Source organism: Lolium perenne, chromosome 7 (genome assembly GCF_019359855.2).
Source record: "Lolium perenne isolate Kyuss_39 chromosome 7, Kyuss_2.0, whole genome shotgun sequence".
Lineage (NCBI taxonomy): Eukaryota > Viridiplantae > Streptophyta > Magnoliopsida > Poales > Poaceae > Lolium > Lolium perenne.
Window position 1 is genome coordinate 133654294 of NC_067250.2, and position 19365 is coordinate 133673658.

At 45.5% G+C, this 19365-nt stretch overlaps 1 protein-coding gene and 1 long non-coding RNA gene across 4 annotated transcripts; both read left to right on the forward strand.

Moving 5' to 3' along the window:
* Positions 1-418: 418 nt before the first annotated feature.
* Positions 419-7198, forward strand: LOC127301674 (lipid phosphate phosphatase 2). Of its 3 annotated transcripts, none has more exons than XM_051331948.2 (9): positions 419-611; positions 741-829; positions 3938-4159; positions 4258-4345; positions 4419-4528; positions 4642-4735; positions 6208-6378; positions 6490-6549; positions 6636-7198. In XM_051331948.2, the coding sequence occupies exons 3-9, from the start codon at positions 3944-3946 to the stop codon at positions 6806-6808; spliced, it is 912 nt and encodes a 303-aa protein (XP_051187908.1). In that variant the 5' UTR covers positions 419-611; positions 741-829; positions 3938-3943; the 3' UTR covers positions 6809-7198. The 3 variants fall into 3 exon arrangements, with proteins under 3 accessions (XP_051187908.1, XP_051187907.1, XP_051187906.1); XM_051331946.2 differs by having other exon boundaries at positions 421-611; positions 6190-6378; XM_051331947.2 differs by lacking the exon at positions 741-829 and having other exon boundaries at positions 420-611; positions 6190-6378.
* A 1658-nt stretch (positions 7199-8856) lies between these two features.
* On the forward strand, positions 8857-13372 carry LOC127301675 (uncharacterized). Its single transcript, XR_007852322.2, has 2 exons — positions 8857-12590; positions 12786-13372. It is a non-coding gene; the product is annotated as an uncharacterized lncRNA (long non-coding RNA).
* Positions 13373-19365: the final 5993 nt, after the last annotated feature.

A 19365-nucleotide genomic window follows, 5' to 3' on the forward strand; every position in this document is an offset into this window, starting at 1 on the left:
CCCTTCGTCCCGTAGAAGTTATCCAAAATTTATCAAAATTTTAATATATCTAAATATTATTTGGTATATAGATATATTATATATCGACAAATCTCAGGTGACCTTCCTGAAACAGAACGGAGGGAGTATGTTTTTTAGTTGGAGGGAGTATATACAACCCCGAATTGAATTTTTCTCCCGTCGATAGCGAGACGCCTATGGTAACTTCGTCAATCTCAAGATCCGCTAAATCAGGTCTTCAACTGTCTTTTGGAGGTGCTCATAGGGATATGGTGTGCGTGTGTGCGTTCATAGGGGTGAGTGTGTATGCGTATGTATGAGCGTCTCTGATTGTAGTGTGTTTCGCAATTTTTTTTTCTCTTTTTCACACCTGTTTAAACATAGATTTACCCTAAAAACAAGTAGAGCAATTTGGTTCGGGTTTATCCTGAAGAACGTGCGGCTGGGACTGGTGTTTGGAATTGCCTCGGCTTCCTCCTGTTTCGAACTCTCGCTAGCGTCGCACTCTAGTCCTCACTCCCATCCCCTCCCGCCTTCTTTCCGTCTGTATCACCGAGCATGATAATGCGATCTATGCCCAGCACCGGCGCCTAGAAACCTCAGGATTCCAGGTTCGAATATGCAAATCGTGTCCCCATGAGCACGCGTTTTCCCTTCCAATTTATTTTGTTTTTATATGTCTCCGTACAAGATCCATCTTGCAAATAGCTTTAGGGATTCTTTTCTTTATCCCCTGGCAGACCAAGGGGCGGAGGAGGCGCCGATCTGTGGCGGCGCCGGGCGTGAGCTCGAGGAGCCGTTGGTTTCTCACCGCAGGGCGAATATACCTGTTAGTTTTTGATTTTTTTTCTGCTCCTTTTTTTTTCGAATTTTCGTTCTTCCATGCGAAATTTACGGGAGTTTTAGTGCTTGCTTCGTTTCTGTGGTGTAGTCGGCATCCATTTTTAGAATCATTTGGTGATTTTCCTTTGGGGTGGTTCTCTAGTACTACTTTTGTGTGTTGTGGTTTTCTCTTTCTGTTATTTATATACTGTATTTTCTTATTTGTAATACTGCTATAAGATAGTATAAGATGGATAATGATATTCACTTTTTGGTGGATGCGGTTTGGACTTGTGAGTGGGTGGATGATCAACTCTGTACTATATCCGTTATTCATATACTTCGATGATTCGACATTTTGACTAGTCTTCAGAGTAAAGATGTAATTCGTGTTTCTTAACTAATCCTGCTAAAAAATCGTGGCGCACTTTTTATTTTATTCATAATTCCACTAGAGAATGGCCAGACGGGATGGCACAAATTAAAGATGATGAGTTCATCTCTGTTTGGAACGAGAGAAAATTGTGACCAGCCAGGTGCATCTTGACATCAATTAATATTCAAATGTTAGTAGCTTGTTTAGGCAGTGAACTATAGGCTAGTTACCTTTGTAGCTTGTTTAGGCAGTGCATCTTGACCAATCTCACTTCTCAACTCCTGCCTGAAGCTTCTAACTAAGCTCCGTGCCGACCGCCTTCAAAAGGTGATTCTCAACATCGTCCATCAAAACCAATATGGTTTCATCAGAAGTAGGACAATTCTGGACTGCCTCGCCTGGAGATTTGAATTTCTTCATCAATGTCATAAATCCAGAAGAGAGATCATCATCCTCAAACTTGATTTCACCAAAACTTTTGACATGATTGAGCATGATGCGGTCCTAGCTATGCTAAAACACTATGGTTTTGATGACCTTTTTATTGGATGGATCAACTCAATTCTTTCTTCAGGCACCTCTTCAGTCCTACTTAATGGCGTACCAGGGAAAACTTTTCATTGCCGTAGGGGTTTAAGACAAGGAGACCCCCTCTCACCTCTCCTTTATGTCACCACGGCGGATCTTCTCCAAACAATCATCAACAAAGCCTGCCAGCTTAACCTTCTACATCACCCCATCCCGCCTGTCAATGGAGACTTCCCGATAATCCAATATGCAGACGATACCCTCCTTATTAGGCAAGCCTGCTCCCGCCAACTTCTTTTTCTTAAAGGCATCCTAGAAGCCTTTGCACAATCAACAGGCCTTAGGGTTAATTTCGCGAAGTCATGTCTCCTCCCCATTAATCTCGCTAATGAGAAAGCGGCTCATCTGGCTGGTCTTTTTGGCTGCAAGCTTGAGTCCTTCCCTTTCACTTACCTTGGACTTCCGCTTGGCCTTACCAGACCCCGAATTAGAGACCTTGGTCCCCTCTACTCAAGGATCAACCATCGCCTTACAGCCACTGCCTCTTTTCTTTCCCTTGATGGACGAATCATGGTGGCTAAGGCTATCCTTAGCTCTCTGCCCACCTTCTATCTCTGCACTCTTAAGTTAGCTGATGTAGCTATTGGAATTGTGGATAAGGCTAGAAGAATTGGCGTTTGGGGCAAACTGGAGAATTCCAATAAACCTAAATCCTTGGTGGCATGGGACCTTGTCTGTAGGACAAAATCCAAAGGGGGTCTTGGTATCACAAATCTAGCTGCCCACAATGAGGCCCTTATCAAATTCTTACACAAATTCTTCAATAAGGAAAACATTCCTTGGGTCCATTTGATTTGGAGGAGTTACAACAACTCTTGTCCACAAAGCACCAACATCTCTAGCTCTTTTTGGTGGAGAGACATTGCCAAACTCTGCTCAAAGTTTAAAAGCATTGCCTCCTGCTCCATTGCATCTGGTGATACTGCACTCTTTTGGAGCGATAATTGGACTTCAGATCTCCCAATGATAAGGTTCCCAAGGCTCCATTCCTTTGCTATTAACAAACTTGCCTCAGTAAAGAACATCCTTGACCTGAGTGACCCCATTGATGCTTTCCACCTTCCTTTATCAAACCAAGCTTTTGAGGAATTCCATGAATTTAACCACCTCATCGAACAAACAAGGTCTGCTAGGAATGCGGATGGTAATGACATTTGGTCTTATAGATGGGGCAATCATTTCTCTGCCAACAAGTTTTACAAGCTGAACTTTGAGCACATTCAAGCTCCAACTTTCTCTCCTTGGATATGGAAATCTAAATGCACACCAAAGATAAAAAATTCTTCTGGCTCCTTGCCAATGACCGACTAAACACGAAGGATATGCTCATAAGGAAAAACTACACTTTCGAAGACAATGGGCTATGTCAAATTTGTGACAACAGATTGTTGGAAACCAGGGATCATCTTTTCTGAAGCTGTACTTTCAGTAGGCAATGTTGGGCAAAAATTAACATCATGATCAATGACAGCCTTGAATTCCCCCAGATGATTACAGCAGCTAGATGTAACTTTGGAAAACCTTTCTTCTTTGAAGTTTTTGCCACAGCTTGCTGGAATATTTGGAAGAGCAGGAATGGTCTTATCTTTGATAATGAAACACCTTCTGTTAGAGCTTGGACCTTTTCTTTCAAGAGGGACCTCTTCCTCCTTTCTTACAGAATGAAGGATGATCTCAAATCCTCCCTGGGCTAAGCCCTTTTGTACATTCTTTACCTCTATCTTGTACTTATATTTCTTTTTTAATTAATAAATTTTACTGTCGGGGCCTCCCCTACAGTTTTCAGCTCAAAAAAAGTTACCTTTGTAGCTGGGTTTTAGACAAATGGGTTATGAATTGCTGGCTATGTTGAAAATTTTGATCTTTTGGAGAATTTTTGCCACCTTGAATTTTCAGCCTTTGTAGCTTTTTCAATTTTACTACAATTTCTAATTACCAAAGTCCTGCATTTGTTTTACCACTTCCTCAATTTGTCCAAGTTCTTTGGAGAGTGTGTGTTTATATGTTTCGTTCCAAGTCATAAGCACTAGCATTCTTCAGAGATTCACAATCTTTTAAGTTACAACCTTCATGGTTACTTGTACATATCTTAACGCTACTTGCTCTTTTTTTCCTTGCTGACTGTCAACTTCTTCCCGTTTCAAATGATAGGTGAGAATGGCTGATATTCAATTAGGCTGCCACACTGTGAGGTCCCATGGTGCCAAACTGGCAAGACTCCACATGTACGACTGGATAATACTACTCTTACTTGCTGTTCTTGATGGACTGTTAAACATAATTGAGCCTTTTCACCGGTTTGTTGGACGTGACATGATGACAGACTTGAGTTATCCCCTAAAGGGCAATACTATTCCATTTTGGGCTGTTCCAGTATGTCCCCACTATAGCTCCATATTTTCTTGTAAATTCATCTATCAAGTTACTTATGCAGTTATGCTTAATAATATATGTTCTTTCTTGACTTACAGCTCGTTGCGATTCTGCTACCCTGGGCCATCTTTGTTGGAATTTACTTCAAAAAGAAAAATGTCTATGATTTACACCATGGCATCCTTGGTATTTGTCATCCTTTATGTTTACATCTATAAGGGGACAACTTTAGTTCATGCTGACTGTAGAATTCGTACAGGCATTCTATATTCGGTGCTTATAACTGCTGTGATTACTGATGCAATTAAAGATGGTGTTGGTCGCCCTCGCCCAGATTTCTTCTGGCGCTGTTTCCCTGATGGAAAACCTGTAAATACTTTTGCTAATGCCATTTTTTCTCCCTACATAATAATTTCGACACATTAGTTGTTTGAAATCTCTTCCTCTGTACTATATGAGAAGTCTTTAGTTCTTTGTTTCAGAATTATGATAATATAACTACTGATGTCATATGCCATGGAGAAAAAAGCATCATCAAGGAAGGTCACAAAAGTTTCCCAAGCGGGCATTCATCATGTAAGAAATTAAATACTTTGGTACTTTTTGGTCCGATATATTCCTTGGGGTTATTTTCACAAGTTGAAATTTGTGATTATTTTGTTCATGGCTCACTTTCTTTTAATGCCTACCATGTTCATGATTTTTTGTATTGCTTGTGGTTGCTTGATTACATTAGTAAGTTCGTCTGGATCATTCTGATGAACTTGTCTTTTGTCTATGGCATCCCATCTTTAGTTTTTATTATGTACTAGTTTAATCAATATTGCCAGTATTTTGTTTTCTTGGAGCGCTCTTGTATTACGATTTCAGAGTAGTTTTCGTCAGACATAAACTCAGAGATTTATTATTGTCATCTCAAATCTGTTGCCAAACTAGGAGATAACTTAACCTATATATTTTGTGGAGTATTTGTCACATCGTGTTTGGTCAACGTATGCCCTTAGTTTTTCAAGGAAAAAACACGACTATTACATCATACATTAATAATTTTTCTTAGAGAAAATCAGCAGTAGAACAAAACATAGCAAGCACGAGGAAGAACCATCCGATGCTGCAGCATCAAAGCAATTGTGCTTATCATGTCTCCACTGAATATTCTGCTGAGCTTTTATGTATCTCTCCTTTGATTAGGGAATATCTTATTGTCTTCCATATTAGCCATCTTGGCACTATGAATCATAACGAAGGTACCTTGGTGCCTCGTCAGTGCTACTGTTCACTCTTACAGAATGTTCTTTGGGATCCATGCTCATGTATTCCTAACACAACTCTCCATTTTCTTGGGTGATAGCTACGAAGAATATACTATTAATTAGCCTCAGTGTCGCCATACTCTCCATTTTGATGGCACATCAAGTCTCTAGTAGTAAATTGTTTGGTGATAGTTTCTTATTCTGCACCACAAGTTCTAGAAGTATTATCCGTATCAGCTAACTCCACTCGTTTTTCTGAGTGGAAAGGCTGCACTCATCCACATTAATTCGCTATCTTAATTTCTGAGTGGAGTTGGGATCGGCCAAGCCAACGCCACAATATTTTTGATAATATTTAAAAAGTGCAATATTTGTGAAATTAAAGAAAAAATAACAATTTTTTAGCGATATAGCATTCTGCTATCTAATATATTCCTGGTAACTACGAAGAAGGCTGCAAAGGAAGCTAAGAAAGGGGAGTTGTTGGTAACACAAGTATTTTCAAATATACTCAGTTTCTTCTAACATGCATTACCATATGAGAAATTCATTCTCTGTAGGAGAATCTCTAATTCATTGCCCTATTGGCTTGTTCCCATAATTTATTGTTACTACTAAGGTCCTGCTTTTATTGAGTGTAATTTTTGTGTGTGCCCTGATATTCTGCTCTTGAGCTAAATACCACAGAGCACACAAAAAAAATACCCTCAATCCAAGCAGGCCATAATAGTTTTGACAGATATGATTCATCTGTTTCGATTCTCTCACACACTGCAGGGTCTTTTGCTGGTCTAGGTTTTCTTACATGGTACTTAGCTGGGAAGCTTGCAGCTTTTGATCGCAAGGGTCATATTGCAAAATTATGCATGGTGTTTCTGCCTCTACTTGTTGCATCACTCGTGGCAGTTTCTCGAGTTGATGATTACTGGCATCATTGGCAAGACGTATTTGCAGGCAGCATCATAGGTTTGCTGTTTTTAATGCCCTTTGGCAGCAACATTTTGAAGATATTGATACACATGCATGGATTTTGAGCACGTACATGGATTTTCTCTTGTCCTGTTTTCCCCTTTTCAGGTCTTACTGTTTCTTCCTTTTGTTACCTGCAGTTTTTCCCATATCCGTTTGATGCTGATGGTACCTTCCCCTCCTACACATTGATGATATCTCGAAGCTTGATCCATACATATTCTAATTTATTTCTGTTCCTTCGCCATTTGCAGGTATATGGCCTCATGCGTATTTCCAACAGCTAGCTGAGACCCAAAGCAACGGCATTGCAAACTCATATGACACGAGGCCAACAGCAATTGAACCCATTGATGAAGGCTATGACGCCATTGCTCTGAGAGATAGCAGCCTCATCTTAGACACCATGGAGTCTGGCAGGAGATAATAAAATATGTGATGGCGCCAAGTATTCCAAGCTGCCTATTCTCCTGTCTTTGAATCCTGACAGCAAGACTAGCTGTGCGAAGTACAGTTGTCTCTGCAACCTTCGTGTGATTGCTGTCATTCACAGTTTCTTGTCAATGGCCACTTCCCATTTTTATTCTGACATAACTTGTTGCGAATGTGTTGCTGTGAATTACATGGTGCAAGCTTGCATCTTTCAATAATTCTATGTATAGGTTGAGTTCGGATTATTCGTATAGGCTAGTGAATGTTTGACTTATTCCTGCTCAGTCTTGTGCTATTAAGTAAATATGTGTCTGCAAATCGGGAATCAGTGAAGTATGTAAATGTGTCTGGAACTCAGGAATCAATGAAGTATGTCATGATTTTACTTGCTATGTATTCATAGATTCTGTTCTGTTGATAGTCTGATAGAACATCGGTAAACCCTGCAGAACTCATACCCATTGTTTATTGCCTGAATTTGTGTTTCAGCTCCTTGGCATATCTGACACCGAACCATGTCTGGGGTTGATATTGTACTGTAGAATCAACACTAGGATGCTCTATGAACATTCAAGAGTCATGATAATGATCTGGGGTAATAAGCTAATGGAGAACATGGTTTAGAATTGGTTATCTCTTCGATGTTAATTTACTTGCACACTAGAAACATGCGTTTGCATTGATAAACTTCAAGTGTTGAATAAATCCAAAATTAAGCTAGGATTTGAGTGGAAATATTAGTGTTGGAAGTTAATAGTGCCATGTTGAAACTTGTACATAAAATTGTTAGCTAATCACTTCAACATCCAACAGCTCTTCAGTTACTTTAATTAAGCTTCATGATTTCTTTCAACTTACTCAAAATTGACTTGATTCACTTGAATAAAAACGAAATAACAGTTCATTATTTTTTGGAAAGGAGGTTAAACTCCTGGCCTCTGCATCGAAAAGATGCATCAATATTATTTTATTCAACAAGGGTCTGGCTAGATGACATGGGTATGCCATATCGGGTACTCAATATTACATCCCTGGTACGATGAAGAGGACGGAATAGGAGAAAGCCCACAAAGGAAACTACATGAAGTCGAAGCCCAATTGCTATATAAAGTAGGAAAGAGCCCATGTCGGGTAAATCGACATACACAATGTAATCAACCTTGAGGTGGACTCTGAGACTAGCCACTATATAAGGGCTAGGAGGAGACACCGAGGGTGGATAGATTGACAATTGGCGATATACTTGTAACCCTAGTTTTCTGATAATACTATCTCGGTGATTTTCGCCCTTGATCATACTTTCGTCAGCTGCCTAGTTTGGCTGACCGGTCTTTGAATTCATCAGCGTTTTCCTTACTCGAAACCTAAGTCCATCATTATAGGCATTATAGGCATTGATAAGGTTATCCCTTGTCACTAGAGCATACATCAAACAACCCGAAGCCAGCACGCCTACAAATAGAACAATACTAGCTAGGTACTGGGGGCATCATCGAGTCACCTAGGACGAAATCAGGAGCATAGATCCGGTCTAGCAGACCCTCAACGAGCACCTCATGCACATGCTCCAAAAGTCGTCATCGCCGTCAAACCACCGAGCCATCTTCAGGGCAGAGATCCGCATAGTCCTCGACAAGCTTGTTGTTGACGCCTCCATGGAGACAAACAACACCCCCGCCTTGCACGACTACATCATATCAATTATCACGCCTGTTACCGAGACCCCGCCACGCCATGCTACCGAGACCGCCATCGTCGACGCGGTAGATGCAACATCTCTCCAGCTCTTTGAACACCAATATCTGCCTATGGTCCCACAAGCCAGGCCCAACTCTTGCCCGCAAGGAGAACGGCGGTAGGCCCTGCCAATGTCTATCAAAATATATGTTTATTTTTCCAAGTCCCTTTTCAATTATTGTGGAGTCCAAGTTTTCCTATTGGGATTACTCAGTTACCAATATTTTTTTTTTCAAATGCTCTTTGTCGTGGAAAAATTCTCCCGTGGGGTCACGGTCTTGCCAGCATACTGTGAGAGCACGTGAAGCTACTCCTGGCTAGCGCTTTCGCTTTAGATATCCATGGACTTTGTTGCCTACTGAGCCATCAAGCTACAACTCCATGACTACCTCGCTTGGCCACATGCTCGAGGTGGTCTTCAGTTTCTTCCCCGGCTCCAATCTGGCCCTAGTCAATCGCGACTACCGCTTTGTCGCTTTAATCGAAAAAAAATTCCCCGTCGTCGAGTGCATCTCAGAGAGTGAGGGGAGCACAAAAAAGTCACCATCCTTCATGCGATTTGCGAGGTCTTTGCTGCATAGGAAGATAATGGAGCCTAATGGAGCCCCCGTAGATGACGCTAGAGGGGTTACGCCGCCTAGAGCCACCATATGCGCCCGCTGCCACCCTCATTGGCCCGAGCTGAGAAAAATCCCATCGGTCAGATGATAGAGGAACAAGTCAAGCAGTCCACTAAACAAGTAGGAGGAGGTGTGCCCAAGCATTGGAGCTCGCACGTGAAGAGCTCAAAAATAAGAGAAAAGAGATGTCCTTAGAGAGTCTCCAACAACATTGGTGTTTTGGACTGCTAAAAACTGGATATAGGAAGAGGAGAGAAGATTTAGCAATCCCAACAAAATTTTACTGAAACAACATCCTTATAAATTTAGCAACGGTCCACTTGTCAATGGAACAAAGGGCAAGCGATGATCAATGCTCAACCGGCCACTACTTTTACTCAGCTTCATATAATTTTGGGTTCACTTATAGCAATGCTATTGGAGCAAGACTTTTGCCTCAAATTGCCAAAATTGTAGATTATATAGATTGAGGGCAAGTACAAGAATGCTGTTGAAGATACTCTTATTTCATGCAAGTTCTGCAACTCGGTTGGAGACAAGTCAAAGACTGGATATCCTGGACTTGTATGCTTCCTCGACCTGTATGCGTAATGGACTTTTTTTGAACAGGGAAGGGTCCAAAGACCCTAGAAGCTGCTAGTATTACCAAGGCAGAGAGTACATTTTGCAGAAAAACCCCCACAGAACAGAAGAATTCTGGATAAGGACAGAAAATTTACAGAAAGGGTCCTAGAAAGATTGTAGGAAAAGCAATCAGGTCCTTCCTTGTCTGCTCCGCGCCTGCAGGTCGTCGATGCATCGCTCCACCACAGGAGAGACACCGGCGCCGGGGACGAACCACTTGGTCCGGCGTCGTGGCTGGAGCTGAAGGCCTTCCCCACGGACTGCTTGGTCTCTGGGAAGGAGATGGTGAGGAGGGTCGCCTTTCGACCATAAGATGCAGAGGCAAGGCGGCGATGGCCACCGGCATCGGTCCTCCGCTGAAGAACTCCAAGATCAAGGCCAAACAAAGTCGATGGCCAGCCCTTGGCCACCGTGTGAAAGCTCGAAGTAGCAGCAAGTGATTTGCCAGCTGCCACAGACTCCTTATCGCCGTCGGTGTCCTGCCCCTCGCCGCCACGGCCGGCCAAGAGGACACCAAGGAGAAGAAGAAGATGCAGCTACTGGAGACAGCGCTTATTGACCGAGCTCGTCGCAGCAACTCCGCTGGACGCCCACCATGGACGCAAGCGGCGAGCCACCCTGATTTGCTTCCCGATGCTGCGCCAGCACCTCGAGAAGCACGCTCCAACCCACCTTATTCGCCGAGATGCTTGCGTTGATATTGCGCCGCAGCCGCTGCCCACGCCACCGGAGCCACGCCGCCGCACCGCCCAACAACAGGATGCACCAGATCTGGTGAGAGAGAGCTGGTGACCTACTCCAAGACGCCACTACGGGACTACTACTACCTACACCTACGCCGGCGCCTTTCCGTCGCCATCTCCGGCCAGCAGAGCCGCCGGAGAGGGGTCGGGATCGGCCCGGAGGAAAGGAGGGGGCTCTCAGTTACTGTTCACGAGAGAGGAAGGGGGAAATGAGTATTTTGCTTACAAAATGAGCTTACGAGCTGATGCGGTGAGCAGCTCCGCATCATGATTTTATGGGAAAAACAACAAACGCCAATGCTTATCCAACTACATCAGTCCACGTTTACTAATAAAGAAAGCAATAGTGCCCAAGGCAATGCCCACCGTGGTATATGGGGAAGGTACCAGTTTGTCCTACCTTTTGATCTGCCAAAATTTATATGGTATTTGATCGAGAAGTCATATTGGATCCTGGGTACCAGTGCTCTTGCCAGATTAAAAAAATTCGAAAATTATATTTATATGTTTACAAAAATTATGTAACAAAATTCTAAAAGTACCTAATGATGTACCCCACTAACCTACAAAAATTATGTAACAAAATTCTAAAAGTACCTAATGATGTACCCCACTAACCTACAAAATATCAATTTCAAATGTTTTGTTTTTTCACCTATACAAAAATGACAAAATCTGTTTTCCTTTTTGTAGATTTGAATCACTATACTCAGATCTATGCATTTGTTATTTTTGTGCAGCCTAAAATATACATTATTTTCAGTTGAAAATTTACACGATTGTGGGATACAATACCGGCTACATCATGATTTATTTTCAGATTTTTATGAAGCGTGGAAATATGATTTTTAATTTATTTTTTGAAGTGAGATCACTGGTGCTCATGTGCACCAAATCTCTGTCCGTATTTAATCCATTTTAATTAGCTTAGATTTAACTTTATACTAAATTCAAGTCAATTAAAAGAGATCGAAGGGAGCATGACCTAAGGACATCGGTGCTCCAGCTTATGAGAAGTTGCCATGGACCTCAATGGTGATTGGTGAACCCCTTCCTATATATGAGCCTTTTTATTCCCTATGGATGGTATACTATTTGAGCATCTTCCATTATTAGGTTTAATTCAATAAGAACGGACACAAAGGAGGATGTTGAGGGAGCCCGAAAACCGAAGCCATCCAAGGTGGAACCATGAAAGAGAAGGAAGAAGCGATAACTTGAAGATGATGCCTGATTGTCCAACCCCTTGCAACCGTCTAAAGCCCAAGTAGCTAAAGATGCAAAGTTATACAAGTTTTATGGTGATTGGTATTTTTAATAACCGTCCATCCACCCCGATCTGATGGTGATAAATAGACGGAACCAATCTGACGGAACCAAAAATGTAGGACCGAAACCTTAAATGTATTTTCTGAAAATTATAAAAAACAAGTGTCCTTTTGAGCGGCCGAAACATCCAATGAAACTGCACGAATCTTAAAGTGATTGACTTTATCCCCTCTCCCCGCTCATCATCTTTTCTTTTTCTTGAACTGGCCCCTCTTCATCATCTCTGGTAGTATGTTTCCGACGGAATCCTCTCCCCGGCGATCCTCTCTCCACCAACCAGATCACATCCTAATTCCAATTTCTTGCCAGCGAGCGACCCTATCGGTGAACTCTCGATGACTGTGCGGCTGTCTCCCACATGGCTGTCGTCGGCGGAACCACCAAGTCGTGCACCTGCGCTAGGCGAGGAAGGAGGAGGGACGTCGGGGCCATATCCAGGATAAGCGGCAGGGAACCTGGGCGGCGCTGCCTCCTCTCGATTCCCCAATTCCCGGACCCTGCCTCTGCGCTCCGTGCCCGTTTCGTGTTCGACGGAAGGCTCGCCTAATCAGCGGAAGTCAGGGGAGGCAGGGATATACTTGGTGAAACTTGACGGGCGGCAGGAGGCTCTCCACTTCGCCAAGATCATGTTGCGGCTCAAGAAGCTCAGCTACGGCCTCAGCCAGGAGCACGGCGACCCTGTCCTCATCAGAATGTCTGCGCCAGCCTAACGCTGGCCTTACAGGTCTAGCTTGTATTTACACACGCTAAGAAAATGCTTATTCGGCACCAAAGATTTTGCTTCGTCTTCAATGAATTGACTAGTGGCTACTACATACTTACTACTAGACTAGATCAGATTTCGTGATCAAATTACTAACTGAGTCGTGTTTACTCACACGATGATAACTCTGCCTTGCGTGGTTGCTTGATGTTTTAGAGAGGGACACTAGCAGGTACTTCCAAGTCTGCCAGGACCAATATGGGCAGAAGATGACATCGGTGCATCATAGGCTCTCTTTGCTTGACAGCAACAATAGCAGCAGAGGTTGACACATTGATGATGATGATGATTTTAAGCTGGTGGTGAGATGCTTAAAAGAACGAAATCATCTGATCTCCCGTTAGTTGGGTTGGAAACAACTGGTTCTTGAGTTTGAATTATTCCTCCAATAATCCAAAAGTTAACTTTCATAGTTCTTAATTCATGGTTGTTCCTAGCAGCTATGGTGAAGTTTATGAAGAAGCTTGCTAGGATGGATATTGATATGAGGGTTGAAGAGAAGCATTCATTTTCAGTTCGTTTTTAAGAATACAATTTGTACCAGTTGTGCCCTATGTCGAAAAGATTATCGTTAAGTTTGTTTTTGGGCTCTCTAGCGCCATTTCCCCTTCTATTGTAAGAGTGGAGCATGTGACATAACACTTCTAAAGTGGCTCACACATTCTTATTGGAGAGCTAAGGAAGGTTACCTCATAATATGTTACTGCAGTTATATCAAAGTGGTACTGATAACTTGCCTAATAGATTTGGTGTCTATGCATAGCACAACAAAGCAAGACAGCTTTAGCCTGAATATTCAACTGTATATCCGCTCTCATTTCTACCGCAAATAACGAGGATAATGTTGAATGGTTGTTCATTAGGCTTTAAGTTCTACTCTTGTATCTTTGCTCAGTTCAGGAAGAACTGGCATGCTTAGTGTCATTTACTTCAGCTGTAGTTCTTAAAAAGGATTGAATGATGTAAGCCTTTTTTTTTTATCTATCTTTAATGTCGTCCTCCAGCCGGGCCTTGCTGCCACTTGTGCAATCTTCAGCTGCCAATATGCTTACAGCTTCAACAAAGGAAAACGCTGGCTTTCCCCCGGAGGAACAGCGTTCCGATCCTCCGGGTCGCGCGCCGTTAGATTAGATGGATCGCGCGCTGATAGCTCCGTGGCCGTGGCTTGCTACCACGTGCATCTGCGGGTCCCACACGCTACCGACAGCGCTCGTCCACTCGTTTTTCTCCCCGACCCCTACGCATCCTTATCCTTCCACTGGTTCTTCCCCAACCGCATAGCACAGAGCTTAGACCAGCTCCAGCTCGCGCCGCCGCGGCCGCTGCAGCTCGCGCGCCACCGCGCACTTGGCGTCCGGCAACGCCGCGGCCTTGGAGTCCGGCAGCCGCGCGCCCCTGGAGTCCGGCAGCCGCCTCCTCGAGCTCGCGCCACCGCGCTGTATTCACGCCGCCGCGCGCCCCTGGAGTCCGGCCGGCCGCCTCCTCCAGCTCGCGCCGCTGCGGCTGCTGCAGCTCGCGCGCCACCGCGCGCCCCTGGAGTCCGGCCGCCGTGCGCCCCTCGAGTCCGGCCGCAGCTGCTACAATTGGCCAGACTCCTCGCGCCGCACCCGTCCACGGCTGGAGGCGGAGGCGGCCGCGGCGGCGCCTCGCATCGACGACGACATGCTCCTGGAGGTCTTCAAGCGGCTGCCGCCGCCGCTGGCGGCGTGTCGCCTCACGCGCGGGCGCCGACACTCCGGTGCTGCGAACCAGCATGCCATGGCGGCGTCGATGCCTGCTACATGTGGCGTCGGCGTGTGCTACAACTCGCAGCGGCTGCTGCTACAAAGGGCGGCGGCTGTCTGCTACGGCGGGTGCTGCCAATGCATCGGGCGGCGCTCCAAGCGGTGAGCGACGTTGCTACAAGCCGCCGGCATCCCTGCTACAAGCGGCCACCGGCGCTGCTACAACCGCCAGGCGGCGTTGCTACAAGCTGCAGCCCACGTACGCTGCTATTGTCGTCGGCCGCAGCTGCTACAACCATCCGGCGGCGCTGCTACAATTGCCCGCCGGCGTTGCTACAATCGTCTGGCGCCGGTGCTACAATCGTCCGGCGGCGGTGCTACAATTGTCTAGCGCCGTTGCTACAATCGTCTGGCGCCGGTGCTGCAATCGTCCGGCGGCGGCCGGGCTTGCTACACACAGCGGCGGCGCTGCTACAATCCCCCGGCGGCGCTGCTACAATCCCCGGCGGCGCTGCTACAATCCCTCGTAGGCGCTGCTACAATTCTTCGGCGGCGCTGCTACAATCCTTCGAAGCTCCGACGAAGTCTTCTCCGGCGACCGGCGGCGCTCATGGAGGAGCGTGGTGCTGGACTGCTATACAAGGGCGACGATGCGATGCGGGATGGCCTGCCTTTTTTCCAGGAGCGTGGAGAATTTGTTTGTCTATGCATGCGCGTGTGGTGGTCCAGGTGGACACGTGTCAAGCAGAGGACCCGGGGGATTAGATTTCTAATCCCCCGGGGGACGCTCAGCGCTGCCCTTCAACAAAGTGGTTTGCAAGAACTACATTATAGTAGAAATAATACAGAATCGATCCCCTACTCAAACAGTCCAGAATAACTTAACGTAATCTGGATTAACAAATATTAGATCTAAAAGAATAACCAGTAACCATGTCCCATGTTTTGCGCAAACTACAGGCAGAAAGATAGATTGGTCAGCTACATCCTTGGAGCGCCTAACTGCTGGAACCTTGGCGCACCAGCCATGCATGAGAGAACAATTAAGATCTCAGTTATGCGTGAGCTGGTCGAGCATTGGTGCTCACTTAGGCGGACAGCGGATGCTCCTGGTGGTCGTACATGGTGGCTCAGCCTGCCGCCGACGCCCAGTTCCTCGCCTTGTCGGCCTCAGCATGTCGTACTGGCCAGTGGCCACCCACGAAGTCTATAACGGTCACGGTTGTCCTGCCCATGTAAGCGTCCACCCACCTGCCAGCGTCAAACCCGAGTCCAGAGTGGAAGCACGCCCTGCGCGTCTCGGGGCTTGATGGCGAGCACGATGCGAGATCATCATGTTCAAGGTCTCCACGTTCTTGGCCGGTCAGCCGGTGCCATCGCCCGAAAGCACTCACTCGCCGCGTCGCAGCACTTGCCGTACATGTCGAGAGTCACCCTGCGACGACGACGCGCCGGTACACCACCCTGGCCAGTGCAAGGTTCCCGGCGCCGACGCATGCCGCGAACGCCGCCGTGGCAGCCACGGCACAACCACGCCGTCAACAGCCATAGCCAGGAACAGGGCCGAGGCCTCTCGGAGCTGGCCTAGACACGTGTGGCCAGGAGACCACGTTCGGTGCCCCCAGCGAATAGGGCGTGTGCGACCCCGCTCCGGCCGTGGAAGAGCTCGATGAGGACGTCAGTGCGTCACGCACGCCGTGGTGGCAGCAGTTGATGCCGAACTTCATGGCGTAGGCGTGCAGAGCCGGGCGCGGTCTCGTCGGGCGGTATCAAGGATACCGATGGCTAGGCTCCGGAGCGCGCCGGCGTCGTCCGGTGCACCCTCGCGGCTGAGTGATGCCGCGCGCAGGCCTACAAAGCGCGGCCGTGGGCTACTGGGTTGCTGCGTGGGCGGATAAGGAGTGTCCATGGCGATGGCGTCGTAGTCGATGACGGCGCTCCGTTTGTAGCTTAATGGCGGCGATCTATTATGTTGTCCTTTGTAGGGTAAAGAGAAGAAGGTTTAATTTTTTCCCTTTGCTTTGACCTAGAGACGAAGGCTGATTGACCGCTGGGTTACACCTTTTCCCGATCAAAGCATTATACATATTATAAAAACGTATCAGCTCTTTTAATCAACGGCCACAAAAATTCATATTCAACCGAATAAGACGGAACCAAGGTTCCGTGCCAATCACTGTAAAAAAGCTCGCAAAGTTAATATTCTTTTTCTCCTTAAATGCAGCGACACATCACAAGTTTGCCTATAATCCCTAAAGAGCACTAAGAGCAAGTATAATAGATCCTACTCAGCAGGCTACAAGACATTAAATATTAGCAAAATCTTATGTGGAAGAGAGAGAAGAGAGGAGAGAGGAGAGAGTGGGCGCTTCACTTGTAGCCTGGCTATAGCACAAATTTCAAAAGGCTGTAGCCCGCATGTAGCCTAGCATGGATGATGTAGCCGGCTGTTCCCATGTTTTGAGTCTTGCATGCAAACACATTCACATGCAACCATTTAATACTAAAATATTTATAGAGCCAACCTAATAGCCAGCTTATTGTATGAAGTTTTATTTATGAAAGCTTTATGTGACATGGCATGACTATATAGCCGGTAGCTGGCTATGTTATTGTCCTTGCTCTAATAAGCTCCCAGGGTTCCGAGGCTCTGTGGTTGCTCCGGCTGTCGCTATCGCTGGGCCTACCTGGTGATTTTTTACCGGCTCTGCCTCTTTGGATTTGGAAAGGGTTGAGAGTTGAGACACGGCGCGACTCTGCTCGCAACCCTAGCTTTTCTGCTGCACGTTTGCGCCGCCGCCCGCTCAGCCCTCCTCTCGCGAATCCATCTCTGCATCCTCGTGCGCCGCAGGACGGGACGGTGGTCACGCCGCCGTCTCCGCGCCCTCCCTCACCGTCTGCTAGGAGAGGCGCACTCTAGCTGTCGCACCAGCGCATTCGACTTCAATCCACTCGACCGGAGCGCCCCGCCCCTGCTCTGCCTGATTCGACTCCTCCCGTCCAGTGACCAAGGAGCTGGCCACTGAGGCGTGGCTTCATCTCCCCTAGACCTCCTCCTCTCGGCATCTGTTCTTCCCTCAGGCGCGATGCCATCTACCCTGCCCAGTCTGATCTCCCGCACCTGAAACGGTGCAGGTAACTACCCCTATCCCACCTTGTTTATACATGGCGAAACTTGTTACTGTGTTGCTTGAAGTGGAGAACAACGGCCAGATGGGTAGAGGCGCACGAGCGGCGATGTAGGGTGCACTAGCTTGCTTGGATCGTTTTGCTCTGATATTTTTCAGAACCGATCTCAGTTAGAATGATCGGAATATCCCCCCATGTCCATGTATATCGGTGTATATCTCCATAAACTAATACCAGTAATCAGGTAATAGTATTTTCAATGAATAATAGGACTTCGGATGAACTAAGTATACTGCGTCTGCGCTTACCCTGCATTGTTTGTATGAAAGTAGCAGTTGAGAACATTGTACTCTCATTAGCTATATGTGATCCCTGAGAAACTTTTACTGAATTCTTGAATTGTACTAGGCTAAATCGAGTTTAATTAAGTACACATCATTTAGTCAATGGCTATGAATAGTAACTGTATCAGGCATACAAGTCGCTACATGGATAAATTCATTCCTTCTTCTACATGATACTTTAAGCAGTCTTACTTTTTTCTCTGAAATCTGGAAACAACTTGAATTGAGGCAAGGATCGGCCTGATGCCTTTCCTGACCCTGTTAGCTCAAAGCATATGTCTCCCTAATTATTTTTCCCCTCATAAGTTGAGGTCTGCCAAAATTTGGTTTCGTCATGTTGTTGGCTATAAAGGTGGAGGTGGTCTTGTGTGATGTGCTCATCAATGTAGCTATGCATATGAACAAATCTTCAGTTTACTCTTCTCAGACGCTGTAACAATCAAACAAGTAATGCTATTTTGTCTCCTATAAACTCTGAATTAATACTCACTGTGTCGATGTAGAATTATGGAACCTTGATTCATCTTAGTTTCAGTACTTTTGTTATTCTTTCTACTTTGTGAATATCTGCGGGTAAACCATGGTTTATTGTATATGGAATTATGGATCACGTATCCCTTATGCATGTTTTGTTAAGTTCTTCATTCTGTAGGTTATGGGCAAATAAGTTGACTTGCTAATGTCGTGAGATTATGCTTGAGATAAATGATGCTTAGCTGTTATGTAAACAAGCCTAAATTGTTCTCCATAATTTTAAAGTTCCCTAATTGTTTGTTTGAAATACGATGATTCTGTTATATTAGCCGTTTTTTCTGCAATATTACATTTCGGTTGGGTGATCGAATCAGATCATGACGACTTTGTCATATGTTTACACAAAATTAAGTGGTTGCATGTTTACTGTATGCTGGTTCGAAGAAGTTTAGTGGTTATTACTATGTGGTTTACCCATCAAGATTCTATAGTCGGGTTTAACCTATGTTCATGAAGCTATATGAGTTTGATAGTTCCTATTCTCCCTACTCTCTCTTTCTTATAACAAAGTTCGGCTATGTTACCTTTTTTATTTCCATCAAAGGGTAGAACTACTCCTAAATTTCACATAATGATGTTCAACTGTGATTGGTTAGTATGGTAGAAGTCTCATAGTTTCATTTCCTATATTCCCTCCGTCCCACGTTGGGATGTATCTAGACGCCCATTGTGAGATGCACCACAACACCGCCGACCTTCTTTCATGTGAGCTCGAGGAGCTGAAAGCCAGCCACCCCGTCCCCGTCTACTTTGTCGCGCGCATTCCTCACCGATGCGGGCAGCTCCTCCCCCTTTTCGGACTTCCACTTCATCTGATGCCAAGGTGAGAACAGATCAACTTTTCAATTGCTGATGTAGAGATGTTTCTTTATAATTGCTTGACAATATGTTCGTCTGAAAAGAAGAGATAGAGTCATACGTGTGTGCACAAACGATTTACGTTTGTTTATAACTGAATTAGGAAAACGAATGAACTGCGATGTGCTAGGAGAGCTAAAGGCTAGA